At 48.7% G+C, this 16,760-nt stretch overlaps 1 protein-coding gene across 3 annotated transcripts in view; it reads left to right on the forward strand.

Annotated features, from left to right (window-relative positions):
- The window catches only part of svep1 (sushi, von Willebrand factor type A, EGF and pentraxin domain containing 1), a 417,550-nt gene that overhangs the window by 214,097 nt on the left and 186,693 nt on the right, over positions 1 to 16,760 (forward strand). For 2 of the 3 annotated variants that reach the window (XM_072517335.1, XM_072517337.1), the window contains exons 13-20: positions 1,944 to 2,089; positions 6,276 to 6,387; positions 7,040 to 7,258; positions 7,895 to 8,128; positions 11,458 to 11,619; positions 12,463 to 12,624; positions 15,878 to 16,039; positions 16,160 to 16,245. In XM_072517335.1, the coding sequence (XP_072373436.1) occupies positions 1,944 to 2,089; positions 6,276 to 6,387; positions 7,040 to 7,258; positions 7,895 to 8,128; positions 11,458 to 11,619; positions 12,463 to 12,624; positions 15,878 to 16,039; positions 16,160 to 16,245 (1,283 nt within the window). The remainder of the gene's footprint in view (positions 1 to 1,943; positions 2,090 to 6,275; positions 6,388 to 7,039; positions 7,259 to 7,894; positions 8,129 to 11,457; positions 11,620 to 12,462; positions 12,625 to 15,877; positions 16,040 to 16,159; positions 16,246 to 16,760) is intronic. The other variant, XM_072517336.1, reaches the window with a different exon arrangement.

Consider the following 16,760-nt stretch of genomic DNA (forward strand, 5'->3'; position numbering starts at 1 on the left):
GTCAAGGGCTGGTGAGCAAGAGTGGGAAACTCTGGGCGCAATACACCGGCCCCGTCGTGCCCGAACGGGAGTGTGGCACAGCCGGTAGATGCCGGGTGAGGCCTCCAGCAGGCTTCCCGGCTGCCATTGTGCCTCACAAGATCTACACAAGTCCCAGGAGGCAGCGTGACTAGAATCCCGCCCACAGTAGACAGGACCAAGCCACGCTCGCTTCAGTAGGTTTTAAACCTACTAAGGCCTACTCACCCTCGACCTACCGCCCTCCAGGCATCTAACAGCCTCCCCAGGGAGTCCCCAGCCGGGCGCTGTTCAGTGGCCAGGGATATTGCAGGTTGGCCCTGGCCCTCCCCTTGGAACGCAGGCACCATGGCACTGCCTGGCTGGCACTGCCACCTGGCACTGCTAAGGTGCCCGGGTGGCACCACAAAGCCAGCAGGGGGCACTCACCAGGGTGCAAATGCCAGGTTTCCCAGGTGCCAGGATGACACAGCCGAGGGTCAGGGCCTGAGGGGGCCACGCCTTCGAAAGGAGGACGAGGTGGGGTTTTAAGGGCGGGGGTGTGCAGCGCGGGTATGACGGCGCCCTCAGGAGGGTTGGGGCAGTGAAGGATGGGGGTACTGGAAGGGGGGGGCAAAAAGGGGTTGTCCATGTGGGTGGCGGGATAACATTGCCCATGGGTGGGAGGCTGTGAGGACCCAGAAACGCACTTAGCGGTCGGGGCACCATTTCAAAATGGCGGCCCAATCTCTGAGGAGCCGGTCTGGTCGGCGAGTTCAGCTCCCTGTTGCTGAAAATAATTCTAAGTGTGGGATTTAACTACCAACCCACCGTGTGTTTTTGGGAGCGGAGGAGGCCCGCCAGCGGGATTTTCAGGCCCCGCCATTGTCAACGGAATTTCCTGTTGAATACGCCCTCGATGCTGGGAAACCCACGCACCATCGGTGGGACTGGAAAATCCCGCTAGTGTGAATAGCCAGTAAATTCCACCCAAAATGTGGGCTAAACCGGTGAGAAACTCTGCAGGGCCAAAAAGGTGTGCTTGGGTAGAGTTTCATAGAATTTACAGTGCAGAAGGAGGCCATTCGGCCCATCGAGTCTGCACCGGCTCTTTGAAAGAGCACCCTACTTAAGTCCACACCTCCACCCTATCCCCGCAACCCCATCTAACCTCAGGGCAATTTATCATGGCCAATCTACCTAACCTGCACACCTTCGGACTGTGCGAGGAAATCGGAGCACCCGGAGGAAACACGGGGAGAACGCGCAGACTCCGCACAGACAGGGACCCAAGCAAGAATCGAACCTGGGACCCTGGAGCTGTGAAGCCATAGTGCTAACCACTATGCTACCGCGCTGATAGCTGCAGGGAACTCGCCGACAGAGTCGGTATTTATCCGCATAATTCTAATCCCACTCCTCACACTGTATATGGACATTCAGTTGAGCACAGCGGGAAGACCTAGCAGCTCCTGATTGAGGAGATTGGTCAATATTGAAATAACAAGAAGTCTGTGACCTAAGGCAGACAGGCCTGTCGTTGCCTTTCAGAGTTGGAAGATTAAGAAAATCATTCCTGTCCCTTCCTCTGCCCATCTCTCTCTCTCTCTCTCTCTGTCTCCCTTTGTGGTTCTCCCTCTTGTGCCACTGTCACTCTAGCTGTGCTTAAACTGCAGCCTATTGCAAGCTGCCAGCCTCCCTCACATGCCGGCTCCTGATCGCCGCTGCCTTTGCGGCGGCAAATGCGTTTGAGGCCGACTATTCAACTGCCTCCGATGAAATTAAACCAGAGAGGGCTCCTCGGAAACACGCGGGGTCAGGATCCGAAAAACGGACCCTGGCATCCGCGTTAAAATCAGGCCGGAGCCATCGTGGGGGGATGCGGGAGGGGCACCTTTTGTATTGACAGGTGACTGAACACTCGCTCTCTTTCTGACCCCCTGCAGCAGAACGCTTTGGGAATAACGGCCAGAAGAAATTTGAAGTGCAGTACAGTGTAAATCGATGTGATGACTTCACTCTGCTGGATAACTTTGAGAAGACGTTCGACAACGTCTTAACTGAAATGGTAAAACCATATCGACCCGATAAGGTAGACTTTCCAACTGCAGCATTAGAAATGACCAGTAACAATGTGAATTCCTGCAGTGCTTTTCGATTAGCAGAACATCTCTAGGCAATTTTCAAACAAGAATTCACACTAAATCTCATCAAGAAATATTGGGACAATGATAAGGTAGAGTCAAGAAGCAATGAGAGGTGGGCCTGGCAACTCCACAAAGGCACTGGAGTGTCAGTGCTGGTTAAAGAGGAAATTAAGGCAATAGTGAGAAAGGATATTGGCTCCGACAATGTGGAATCTGTATGGATAGAGCTGAGAAACACCAAGGAAGAAAAAAACGTTAGTGGGCGTAAATATAGACCCCCAAAATGTACTGGCAATGTTGGGAATGGCATTAAACAGGAAATTAGAGATGCATGCGATAAAGGAACATCTGTAATTGTGGGTAATTTTAATCTGCATATAGATTGGGCAAATCAAATTAGTGACGTTACCCTACGGGTGGAATTCCTGGAGTGTGTATGAGATGGTTTTCTGGACCTATCCATTGAGGAACCAGCTGGAGAACAGGCCATCCTAGACTGGGTAATGTGTAATGAGAAAGGAATAATTGGCAATCTAATTGTGCGAGGCCTCTTGCGGCTGAGCAGCCATAATAGCATAAAAATTCTTCATCATGACGGAGTACGACATTGCTAATTCTGAAACGATGGTCCTGAATCTAAATGAATGAAACTATGATGGTGTGAGGTCCGTGTTGGCAAAGATGGATTGGGGAATGTTACTTAAAGGGATGACAGTGGACAGGCAATGGCAAACATTCAAAGCGCACAGGGGTGAACTGCAACATTTGTTTATTCCTGTCTGGCGCATAAATAAAACGGCGAAGGTGACTAAACCATAGCTTATGAGAGAAATTAGAGATAGAATCAGATCAAAGGAAGAGCCATACAAATTGGCCAGAAAATCAGTGGACCTGAGGATTGGGAGAAGTTTAGAATTCAGCAAAGGAGGACAAAGGGATTGATCAAGAAGGGGAAAATAGAGCACGAGAGTAGCTTGTTGGGAACATACAAATCCAACGGTAAAAGCTTCTGTAGGTACGTTAGGCAAAAAGTATTGGTGAAAAAAAAATGTAGGTCCCTTACAGTCAGAAACAGGGGAATTTATAATGGGGAACAAAGAAATGGCTGACCAACTAACTCCGTACTTTGGTCCTATCTTCACAAAGGAGGACACTAATAACATGCCAGAAATGTTGGGGAATACGGGGTTTAGTGAGAGGGAGGGAAATGATATTAGGAAATGATGGGATTGAAGGCTGATAAATTTCCAGGGCCTGATAATCTGCATCCCAGAACACTTAAGGAAGTGACCGAAGAAATAGTCGATGTATTGGTGGTCACCTTCCAAGATTATATAGACTCTGAAACAGTTGCTACAGATTTAAAAAAGGAGGGAGAATGAGAGACCAGTCAGCCTGATGTCAGTAGTGAGGAAAATGCCAGAGTCCATTATAAAATATTTAATATGGGAGCACTTGGAAAACAGGATTGGACAGAGTCAGCGTGGATTCGCAAAAGGGAACTTGTGCTTGACAAATCTATTGGAATTCTTTGAGGATGTAACTGCTAGAGTGAATGAGGGGAAGCCAGTGGATGTGGTATATTTGGACTTTCAGAAGACTTTTGACAAGGTCCCGCAAATGAGATTAGCATGTAAAATTGAACCACATAGGATTGGGAGTGGTGTATTGAGATGTATAGAAAACTGGTTGGCAGACAGGAAACAAAGAGTTGGAATAAATGGGTCTTTTTCTGAGTGACAAGCAGTGACTAGTGGGGTATCGCAGGGATTGGTGCCCGGACTCCAGTTATTCACAATGTATATTACTGATTTAGATGAGGGAACTAAATGTATCGGACGGGATTTACCAGCCACCCCACCGCGTGTTTTTCGGCGGGTAGGCGGCCCGCCAGCGGGATTTACTGGACTCGCCGTGGAAATGGGAAATCCCGCTCTTTATTTCCAAATTTGCAAATTTCACAAAGCTGAGTGGGTGGGTGAGCTGTGAGGAGAATGCCGTGTGATTTGGACAAGTTGAGTGAGCAGGCAAATGAGTGGCAGATGCAGTATAATGTGAATAAATGTGAGGTTATCCACCTTGGTAGCAAAAACAGGAAGACAGATTATTATCTGAATGGTTTAGATTGAGAGAGGCGAATATGCAATGAGACCTGGGTGTCCTTGTACACCACTCACTGAAGGTGAGCATGCGGGTGCAGTAGATGGTGAAGAAGGAAAATGATATATTGGCCTTCATAGCGAGAGGATTCGAGTACAGGAGCAGGGATGTCTTGCTGCAATTATACAGGGCCCTGGAATATTGTGTGCACTTTTGCCTCCTTATCTGAGGAACGTGTCCTTACAATGGAGGGAGTGCAGCGAAGGTTTACCAAACTGACTCCAGATGGCAGGACTGACTTATGAGGTGAGATTGAGTCGATTAGGATTATACTGGTGGGAGTTTAAAAGAATGAGGAGGGGGATCGCTCAGAAACCTATAAAGTTCTAACAGGACTAGTCAGGGTAGATGCAGGAAGGATGTTCCCGATGGCACGGGAATCCAGAACCAGGGATAACGTTCTGAGGATACGGCGTAGGCCATTTAGGACTGAGATGAGGAGAAAGTTCTTCTGAACCTGTGGAATTCTCTACCATGGAATGCAATTGAGGATTTTCCTGTTTATTCCCTTATTTTCCCCTTTCATTTGTTTTTTTTTGCTGTTACAATTTTTATCCATGGATGATTAATGGGCCTGTGTCTTTAATGCAGACTTTCCCTTTAATTCAAGATGGAGAGATCAGTGATGACTCAATTTGACTGATTTGGCTGATGGCCAATGAGCTGGCTCGAAATGCTGAGCTTTGTCGATAACCCGTGGTGATTGGTTCCAATTTCTCTGGAATTTCTCTCTCCCCAGTAAGGCTGGGTTGTTCTTGTTTCACTTTCAGTTCAGAAGCTGGAAGGAGCATCTCTGATTTCCTCTGTCTGATACGCTGAATTCTCTTGAAAAAGAAATCCATTGTAAGAGCTCTTGTCTTTCCCCGGTAAGGCTGGATGTCATTTTAGTGAAACTGCAAAGGATTGAAATTTAAACTTGGGCTAGAAGCTGGATTTGATTTAGAACCAAGAGTCTTAAGAGGGAACTAGACTCTAAGGCACACCTTTGAGTTGACGGCCCAGTTTAATAAAGGCTGAAGTGTCTCTCCAGAGGATATCCTATTGCCTGGGAGCACTGAATGAATGTTTCTGCGAGATGACCATCACCCAACCGTGTACCGGTGGCTTTGATCAATCAGCATGCTGGGAGGTACGCCCGTTGCACAGAATTCAACATCGAAAGCAAGGACTCGTCCATTTTTTCCTTAATCTTTATTATTTTTACCCCTTTCCACCCCTCCGTGTTTGTCTGTCTTGTGTGTGTGGGTAGAGGGTGGGACAATTAAAGGGGGGTAGTAGGTTAGCTTGTCGTTATTCTGTTGTAATTACTGCATATTTCATCTTTATTTCTGATTTAAATAAACAATAATTGTGTTTCAACTTACAAACCCAGTAACTATAAATCATTGGGTAGCCAAGGGCCAAAGAATGTGAGAATTTTATGTGGATTATTGCGTAATTCACTTGTGTTGGGACTCAGGGACCTGTGGAGCTGGAACCGACCGTGCACTAGCCCAGGATGTTGTAACAGTTGCAAGTTTTCAAGAGGACGTCAGATATAGCTCTTGAATCAAAGGATAAGGGGGGGAAAGCAGCAACAGGTTACTACTGAGTTGGATGATCAGCCATGATCATAAAGAATGGTGGAGCAGGCTCAGAGGGATGAGTGGCCTCCTCCTGCTCCTATTTCCTATGTTTCTACATAAGATCTAGACAACTGACGGTGGAGCAATTAAAATTGAGGTGCAGAAGAGGCCAGAATTGATGGGGCTCATGTGGTGTGGAGGATAGTGGAACTGGGGGATATATTTTTTGAATTGCACCCCAAATGGGAACGCTACCCCTAATAAAGAAGTTTAGGTCGTTCATGTTCATGTACAGGACTCTCTGCTGCCCTGTGAGACTTAAACTGCTGCAGGCACATTTTCGACAGTCCCGATCACGCTTCGGTACTGAAATTACTTTTTCTTTTCCTTTTCTGAATGTCTTTAGGTTCCGGCCCTGTGTAGCGACGATAACGACGTTGAGTGTAATGTGGAGGAACTGCCCAAAGCCCAGTGCCTGGAGTACAATTATAACTACGATAATGGCTTTGCCATCATGGGTATGGTATCTGACATTGCTCCACTGAATTGCTGTGCCTTGCGTCGCTGTCCATTCTGTGCTGTTTAAGTTATTGCTGTGCGTCTGACTCCCCTCCATGGAGGTTGCGGGGGCAGAGGGGGTGGAAATGGGAATGAGAATGACGTGTTATTTTGGGCACAGTATCCGAATTTGATATCAGTTGAGAAGGAAACAGGAACATAAGAAAAAGTAGTCCATTCAGCCCTTCAATCCTGCTCTGCCATTCGGCAAGATCATGACTTACCTTCGACATCAGCTCCACACTACCTTCTCAAGGGAAACTAGGCATGGGCAGTAAATGATCTACAGATTCAATGGGCTGAATGGCCTCTTATCCCTGCATCAGCCGCCTGTTCAGGTTTGGTTGACATAAGCTTTCTATTCTAACAAGATTTCTGCATCTATAGAACATTACAGCGCAGTACACATTACAGCGCAGTACACATTACAGCGCAGTACACATTACAGCGCAGTACAGGCCCTTTGGCCCTCGATGTTGCGCCTGGTCTCAATGAAGTTCCTTTCTATATTTGGTACGTGACTAAATAGATCTGACGCCAAAAATATGGTTCTATTACTCCCAGTGTTAAGCAAGATCCACACTAACCAGGGATACATTCTCTTGCCATTAGGACCAGGAATATGGGGAGATAATTATGAGCCACTGAGCGAAATGGAATACTCTTACGAACCAGTGCAATCCTTCAGGATACAGAAACGGTCAAGCGAGAAGTCGGCATCCGTAACTCCTCAGCTGTTGTCTCCGAAGGCAAAGAGACAATATAACCGGAAAGTCAGCTTTAACATTCCAGAGACCGACCAGAAAATTCACCTTGTATTTAACATCAGTGGTAGGTGGGCAGTATGGTTCCTCTCAATCTCCTCTTCCCGAAGGAAAACACCCCCAGTTTCTCCAATTTATCCAGCTAACTGGAGTCTTGAATCATAAAATCCCGACAGTGCAGAAGGAGGCCATTCGTGCCATCAAGTCTGCACCGATCCTCTTAAAAAGCACCCGATCTAGGCCCTCTCCCCCGCCCTATCCCGTAACCTCATCTAACCTGCACATGTTTGGACACTAAGGGGAAATTTTAGCACGGCCAATCATTTTAAGCTGCAGGTGTTTGGACTGTGGGAGGAAACCGGAGCACCCGGAGGAAACCCACGCAGACACGGGGAGAACGTGCAGACTCCGCACAGTCAGTGACCCAAGGCCGGAATTGAACCTGGGTCCCTTGCGCAGTGAGGCAGCAGTGCTAACCACTGTGCCGCCGTGAGCTGAGAACCATTCTCGTGAATCTTTCCTTCACCTTCAAGTCTTTCACTCTTCCTAAAAGTGCAGGGCTGCAGAACAGGAGGCAATATCCCAGTTGAGGCCAGAACTCAGATTCGGGTGTCCATATGAGTAATGATGCATACTGTATATCAGTGCATGAAAACACACCTTGATAGCCTTCACCTTTTCCTTTATTTTGCCCAATTCCCAGCCAGCGTAGCACTGCCAGATGCTAAAAATGACACCGCGGAAGCGGACAATCAAAGACGGCTCCTTCACACGTTGGAACGTGTTGCGAGGCGGCTGAAGAGGGCGTTGGACAGTGATCCACTCCATGAATTCACCTTTGGCCCTGAGATTATTCTGTCGGACAGCAAGTCACTGGAGAGCAGCAAAGCAGCTTTATTTTGCAGACCAGGCTCTGTGTTGAAGGAACGCATGTGTGGTGAGTCCGTTGACAAGGTCAATATGATAACTAACCTATAATATCCTTGCTGGAAAGGAGCACTTACTGCTCACATGTTAATCCGATACCAAGCCAGTTGGTGATGTACAAAGCTAGATAATTGGTTTATTCACAAGGTGCAGCATTACATTCCTAATGTAACCTCCCACCTCCCAGCTCAGCGTCTCAGCAATCTCTCTTCATGCTTGCTTCAGTACAACAATAAATTCAACCAATTAACAAAATAACCAGTGAAACAAATTGACAACTACTTGAAAAGGGGCACTGAATAAAGGACAAAACTGCAAATGAAACTTAAATAATAAAATGAAGATGTTGTTTTCGGACATCCCTCTTTATGCTCTTTTGAGTGCGCCTTTAACAAATCAGTAAACTAACAATTGAACAGGCCAAATTAAAGTGGTGGCCCCTTAAAGGGGCACAGTTACAAATGGGAATCTTATCGAGGGAAATTAAAATTGTCATGTTGGGGGGGGGGGGGGGGGGGGGGGGGGGGGCGGGGGCTGAGGAAGGACTCCAGTCCTCACAGTGCCCTGCAAAAGGCCTGCAAAGGCACACCATGGCCAGAATCCCCGGGAGGAGGCACGAGTCCGGCCCTGCCGCCCTGATGCCGGCTGCCATATTTTCCGCTGCTATTTTACGCCCCCCCCCCCCCCCCCCCCCCCCCCCCCCCCCCCCCCCCCCCCCCCCCCCCCCCCCCACGGCGGATCTCCAGGCCCCGATGAGACGAGTGGACGTTCAGTTTTGACCAGTCCCACCGGCGTGAATTACTCACCTCACGCACGGCGGGACCTGGCAGGTAAGTGTGCGGGGGCGGTCTGTTGGGGGGGGGGGGGGGGGGGGCAGGGGAATCCGACCCCGGGGAGGGCCCCCACGGTGGCCTGGCCCACGATCGGGGCCTACCGATCCTGCGGGCGGGCTGTTTCCGTGGGGGTCTTCTTTCCTCCGCGCCGGGCCCCTGTAGGGCTCCACCATATTGCCCGGGGGCCGGCGCGGAGAAGAGAATCCCTGCGCATGCGCGGAAATACGCCGACCTTGGCTAGGCTGACCAACCGGGAAGGGAAAGTCAGCATCCACCACTTGCAGTTTGCGTTTTCAGGGCACGAGGCTTTGAACTGAAAATAACAGCCCGAGAGGGACTTGAATCCTTGATCCTCTGATTAAGAGTCTGATGTCCTATCAACTGAGCCATTGGGGCTCCAATGTCTCTTTGTTCGTGCTCTAAGTAATTAATTAACCAATTTCACCTGAGTATATTAACAATATTATTAACAGACTATTAGTAACACGACCTATATTACCAATGTGATCTTGAGCTTCTCTTTTCTTCATTCTCTCTTTCTTTCTTTCACTCTTTCTCTTTCTTTTGTCTTTTTCTCTTTCTACCATTTTGAAATAAGTCCAACCCCTTCCAAATGATTTTCTCCTAATTTTCAACGCTCTCCTCTCCTCCGTCAATTACCATTTCCAGACTAAGATTGGATCACATTTACTCCGGCTTTCCACACTCTGACTGGAATCAGGGACATCTGGGGCGGGAATCTCCGACCCCCCCGCCGGGTCAGAGAATTGCCGGGTGGGGGGGGGGCGTGAATCCCGCTCCGACGCCGGCTGCCGAATTCTCCGGTGACGGTTTTTTGACGGGGGTGGGGATCGCGTCGGGCCAGTCGGGGGCCGTTGGCAGTCGGGGGGATCCGGCCCCGAGTGGGGCCCCCACAATGGCCTGGCCCGCGATCGGGGCCCACCGATCTGCGGGTGGGCCTGTGCCATGGGGGAACTCTTCCTCTCCGCGCTGGCCTCTGTAAAGCTCCGCCATGGCCGGGGCGGAGAAGAAACCCCCTGCACATGCGCAGGAATCACGCCGGCGGTTCTGGGAACACGCTGGCGCTCCTGCGCATGCGCCAACTCGCACCGGCCGGCGGAGGCCCTTCGGCCCCGGTTGGCGCGGCGCCAATCACTCCAGCGCCGGCCTAGCCCCCGAAGCTGCGGAGGATTCCGGGCTGCCCGACGCTGGAGTGGTTCACGCCACTCTTTGGCACCGGTACCAGAGAATCCCGCCCCTGATTCCTGCCTCTCCAAAGCCCGTCCACCATCTACAAGACACAAGTCAGGAATGTGATGGAATACTCTCCACTTGCCTGGATGAGTGCAGCTCCAAAAACATTTGTGAATCTTGACACCATCCAGAACAAAACAACTCTGCTTGATTGGCACCCCATCCACCATCTTTAAATTTACTTCCTCCGCCACCAACAGACAGTGGCAGCGGTGTGTACCATCCACAAGATGCACTGCATTAACTCACCAAGTTTTCTTTGATAGCATCTTCCAAACATGCAACCTCTACCATCTAGAAGGTCAAGGGCAGCAGGCAGATGGAAACACCGCCACCTGGAGGTTCCCCTCCAAGGCACTCACCATCCTGACTTGGAAATATATCGCCGTTCCTTCACTGTCGCGAGGTCAGAATCTGGGAACTCCCTCGCTAACAGCACATTGGGCGTGTCTACAACACATGGACTGCAGCCGTTCAAGAAGGCAGCTCACCACCACCTACTCAAGGGAAATTAGGGATGGGCGATAAATGCTGCCCTAGCCAGCGAAACCCACATTCCGTAAATGAATTTAAAAAGATGCCTATTGGAGAGCTGTTTGGTTTCAGAAAGCTGCATTGTTTCCTTTTCAATAAGTAACAATAATCTTTATTAGTGTCACAAGTAGGCTTCCATTAACACTGCAATGAAGTTACTGTGAAAAGCCCCTAGTCACCACACTCTGGTGCCTGTTCGGGTACACAGAGGGAGAATTCAGAATGTCCAATTCACCTAACAAGCACGTCTTTCGGGACTTGTGCGAGAAAGCCGGAGCACCCGGAGGAAACCCACGCAGACACGGGGGGGAACGTGCAGACTCCGCACAGTGACCCAAGCCGGGAATCAAACCTGGGTCCCTAGCGCCGTGAAGCAACAGTGCTAACCACTGTGCTACCGCGCTGCCTGTTACTCCTGGTGTCCAGGGAAAGGTTAATCCCTCAGTCACCATGTCAAAAATGAATGGTCATTACCACATTGTTGTTTTGGGGATCTTGATGTACGCAGATTGTCTGCCACATTTCCGACACTACAAAAATGACCACATTTCAAAGTGTTCCATATTGGCTCGAAACCAGCTGGTGCTCGTGAAAAGGGCTATTGTAAATGCAACTCTTTTTCTTTTTCTTTTGAAGCATTGGTTGAGTAAATGGAATGCGTGATTTTTAACTGTTCCTTTTGGTTTCTCCCTGTTCTGCGTAAATCAAAACTTTACAGTGAATTGTCCTGTTGGAACATATTACTCGTTGGAACACCGAGCTTGTGAGAGCTGCTGGATTGGGGCCTATCAGGACCAAGAGGGACAGCTGGAATGCAAGATGTGTCCCCCCGGCACTTTGACTGAATACATGCACGGCAGGAGCACTGACGAATGCAAGGGTGAGATGGTCAATTTTACAGACATGGCCCTGCGTAAACGCTTAACGGCCGGTCGAAATGGAACTCAGGCCAGATGCAATTCTAGAGGTTCATGTGACTTTCTGCTTCGAACAGCCCAGCGACATCACCGCACCACCCCCCCCCCCCCCCCCTCCGATGGGCTAGGTTCGCAACAGGGCAGGCCATTGTGGTCCCACCGGTCGGGATCCTGGCGTTCCAGCTGCGGACAGCGTCCAGCGTCGCCACACTCGGCTAAGATCCGTGCCGCTGGCCGGGTGGCTGCTGCTAGGGCTAGGGGGAGTGGGGGCAGGTGGCCAGAGGGTGGGCTGTGGGGTCAGGGTGGGCAGGTACGTGGTCCAGCCCGACTGGCACCATGTTTCCTGGCGCGAGCTGTGCGGGTATAGGCGTGCGCGTCTGCAGCTTGTCAGCCCTGCGCATGTGCATATATGATATCGGGCATATCTCGACACCGTCCACATGAATGATGCATTTTTACTTATTTCTCAATCCCTTTTAAACGAATCAGCAATGTTGAACATAAATTCCAACTGTGGTATTCGCAGCAGTTGAACAGGTAACTTTGAGAGAATCCTCAACTTTATCTGGTGACAGCCAGTCCTTGGGAATTGTGCTAATCTGTAGCATTTGGGATCTTAGCTGTGCACCAATCGGATGCTGCATTTCTGTACATCACAAGAGTGACCGCATTTCATTGACGGTCAAGTGCTTTGGGCCATCCCGAGGTGGTAGAGGGCACAATGTAAACTGGACACCTTTGAAAGTCGAGGGACTCCCGTTCTGCCATCCATCATGTGTTGACCTTTGTTTTCCTCTCTTTGCTAGGTCAGTGCACACCTGGAACTTACTCTTCAAATGGCCTGGAAATCTGTGAATCTTGTCCATTGGGAACGTTTCAGCCAGCCTATAGTGCAAAGCAGTGCCTGTCATGCCCAGATGGGTTGACCACAGTGAAAAGAGGAGCCATTGAGGATTCTGAGTGTGGAGGTACATCAGTGGTCACAGAGCATACAAACATAGGAAATAGGAGCAGAAGTAGGCCATTCGGCCCCTCGAGCCTGCTCCACTATTCAGTAAGATGGTGGATGATCTGCTTGTGTCTCTAATTCCACATTCCCATCCACCCCCGGTAACCTTTCATTCCTTCACCCAACAAGAATCTATCTACCTCCGCCTTAAGATTATTCAGTGACCCCCGCCTCCACTGTCTGTCTGAGGCAGAGAGTTCCAAAGTCTGAGGGAAATAAAGTCTCCTCCTCTCTGTTCCAAAAGGGTGACCCCTAATTTTACAACAGTGCCCCCTAATTCTGGATGAACTAGTATCATGAACACCTCAAATCCTCCTCGTTAATTAAGTAAGGCCAGTCATTTGTGGTAATAACGGTTTATATATTGACTCATTGATGCTCATTTATTTCTTGTTTTATATTAAGATATTTTGTTCTTCAAGTGAAAACATTGGCCGATTGTCTGTTGAAATCAGACCAGCCATACAACCTTGATTCAAAGTAAAGGGATTCAAAATTTGGACTGGCATTCAACCCGTTCAAACTCCTTAACATGTTAGTTTTTAAAAAATAATTTTAGAGTACCCAATTCTTTTTTTCCAGTTAAGGGGCAATTTATCGTGGCCAATCCACCTAACATGCACATCTTTGGGTTGTGGGGTTGAAACCCACGCAGACACGGGGAGAATGTGCAAACTCCACACGGACGGTGACCCAGAGCCGGGATTGAACCCGGGTCCTCAGCGCCGTGCCTTAATATGTTTGTGCTAACTTGCCAGTCTTAGGGGCTGGTTTAACACAGTGGGCTAAACAGCTGGCTTGTAATGCAGAACAAGGCAGCAGCGCGGGTTCAATGCCCGTACCGGCCTCCCCGAACAGGCGCCGGAATGTGGTGACTCGGGGCTTTTCACAGTAACTTCACTGAAGCCGACTTGTGACAATAAGCGATTATTATTATTATTATTATTATGGTTTGGAAATAACTGGGGAAATGCTGGTGTTTGAACAGTGCAGGGAGGCAAATGGAAGACTTTTAAACTACCGAGCAGTGCTGTTGAGAAAACCGATCTCAAAATATTAGCGTCAGACAAGGAAATATATTCCAGATAGAATGGGACATGGAGGATACCTAATTTCATTTGCCAACCATGCCTACCAATCATATTTCACAATTCTGGTCCACAGACCACAATCAGTAAGAATAGACAACAACACCTCCTCCACAATACCGGGGCCCCACAAGGCTGCGTACTTAGCCCCTTACTACACTCCCTGTGCACACACGACTGCGTGACAAAATTTGGTTCCAACTCCATCTACAAGTGCTGATGATACGACCATAGTGGACCGGATCTCGAATAACGACGAGTCCGAATACAGGCGGGAGATAGAGAACCTAGTGGAGTGGTGCAGCGACAACAATCTCTCCCTCAATGCCAGCAAAACTAAAGAGCTGGTCATTGACTTCAGGAAGCAAAGTACTGTACACACGCCTGTCAGCATCAACTGGGCCGAGGTGGAGATGGTTAGCAGTTTCAAATTCCTAGGGGTGCTCATCTCCAAAAATCTGTGCTGGTCCAGCCACGTCGACGCTACCACCAAGAAAGCACAACAGCGCCTATACTTCCTCAGGAAACTAAGGAAATTTGGCGTGTCCACATTAACTCTTACCAACTTTTACAGATGCATAGAAAGCATCCTATCGGGCTGCATCACAGCCTGGCATGGCAACTGCGCGGCCCAGGACCGCAAGTAACTTCAGAGAGTCGTGAACACAGCCCAGTCCATCACACAAACCTGCCTCCCATCCATTGACTCCATCTATACCTCCCCTGCCTGGGGAAAGCGGGCAGCATAATCAAAGACCCCTCCCACCCAGCTTACTCACTCTTCCAACTTCTTCCATCGGACAGGAGATACAAAAGTCTGAGAACACGCACAAACAGACTCTGAAACAGCTTCTTCCCCGCTGTTACCAGGCACCTAAACGACCCTCTTATGGCCTCATTAACACTACACCCTGTATGCTTCATCCGATGCCGGTGTTATGTCGTTACATTGTATACCTTGTGTTGCCCTATTATGTATTTTATTTTATTTTATTTTCTCTTCAAGTACTTAATGATCTGTTGAGCTGCTCGCAAAAAAATACTTTTCACTGTACCTCGGTACACGTGACAATAAACAAACAAAAATCTGTACCTGGGCACCACGTAGCTAAGGGCAATGCGGAAGGGACTTGGCTGGAACAGGCCTAATATTAATTTTCACTCAGCTTCACAGTCCCACACCCTTACCAACGCTGGGTATTGGTTAGGACTGTAGCAAGCTCCCCTTAGCCCTGTGTACTCGAGAGTAGCTTAGTTCCCTCATTACAGACTAGCCTTTACCCCCAGGGCAGATCTGGATGCAAGTCTCGAGTGCGGTTGTCGCACAGTGGTCATGTCAGTGCATGAGTAAGCTGGGGACCCAGGCTAGGGGTTCAAATCCCACCATGGCAATTAATGAATTTAAAAAATCTGGAATTGAAAGCTGGTCTCAGAAATGGTGTCAGGAAACTGTTATTGGTTGTTGTAAAAACCCATCTGGTTCACATTTTTGTAAAGGTTCAGCAAGTCTGGTAGCATCTAGTAGAGGGATTCAGAGTTAACGTTTCCAGTTTGTATGGCTGTTCTTCAGTTCTGGCACAAGAGCATGAAAACTCTGTTTCACTCTCCACACACGCTGCCAGACCTGCTGAAATTTATTTCCAGCATTTTCTGGAGAGGGAGGGGGGGAGTTTCAGATTTCCAACATCTGCACTATTTTGCTTTTATTTTAATGGGTTCACTAATGCCCTTCAGGGAAGGAAATCCGCCATCCTTACCCGGTCTGGCCTACATGTGACTCCAGATCCACACCAATGTGGTTGACTCTTAACCACCCCTCTGAAATGATTTAGTAAGCCACTCGGTTCAAGGGAAATTAGGGCTGGGCAACAGATACTGACCCAGCCAGCGACACCCACATCTAATGAATGGAAAAAGACACGTTTAAAATTCTGCTTGAACAACATACTGTTTGGTGGAAGAATATGCTAACATATCACTTTCATTTGAATTGCAACACTGAAAACTAAAGCCATCTAAAAGAAAATGAAGATATTGCAGGGGGAGCTGAAACTACTCGAGATTTTATGGAACAAAATATCGGCAATAAATTTTGAACTGCTATCTTTTCTTCCCCATGCCTAGTGCCGTGTACTACAGGACATGTTTCCCGTTCTGGTATAATGCCTTGCTACCCTTGTCCCAGAGATTATTATCAGCCCGATGCTGGGAAATCATTCTGTCTGGCCTGCCCGTTCTACGGTACAACCACCATCGCTGGGGCCACCTCCCGAAGCGACTGCTCTGGTAAGGAGGAAACGCCACAAAACTGTTTTCCTATACAATTGTCCTGTTGACAACAGTCAAGGTGACAGAGAAGACCGGAAAACAAAACTGAAAAAAAAACCAGCTTGTTTTCTTTCCAAGGTTTCCACTCCGGATATATCTTGGCGACAGCCAGTCAACTCATTCCGACATCGCTGGTAACGAAATCCATGCTTGTAGCAAATCAGGTAAGGTTCAACTGGCTCGCACTTTGGGTCGCGCTCGATAAAGAAAACATAAGGACAGAGAGCAGGAATGCTCCAGCATTCAATAAAATCACCACTCTTCTCCCTCTGCTCCATTCTTCCACTCTGCCAGTCCCTTATTTCCCTTTGTGCCCAAATACCTCTCGATCTATCCATCTATCGAGCAATCTGACAATTGTGGGGTAGAGGTTACAATTTGGTCAGCCATGATCTTATTGAATGAGCACAGCATGTTAGAGGGGTCGAGTAGTCTACTCCTGCTCCTAATTCATACTTGGGTATTTGCGATCTCAGTCTTGAATATATTCAGTGGCTGAGCATCCACAGCTCCCTGCGATGGAGACAAGTGAAGACATTTCTCCTCACCTCAGTCCTAAATAGCTGACTCCTTATCCCGAGACTGACTCCGAGCTCTAGACTCCCCCCAACCCTGGAGCCTCTCAACATCTCACCTGACAAGCTCTCTCAGAATTTTATACATTTCAATACGATAACCT

The sequence above is a fragment of the Scyliorhinus torazame genome, chromosome 9, assembly GCF_047496885.1.
Source record: "Scyliorhinus torazame isolate Kashiwa2021f chromosome 9, sScyTor2.1, whole genome shotgun sequence".
NCBI classification, from domain to species: Eukaryota; Metazoa; Chordata; class Chondrichthyes; order Carcharhiniformes; family Scyliorhinidae; genus Scyliorhinus; species Scyliorhinus torazame.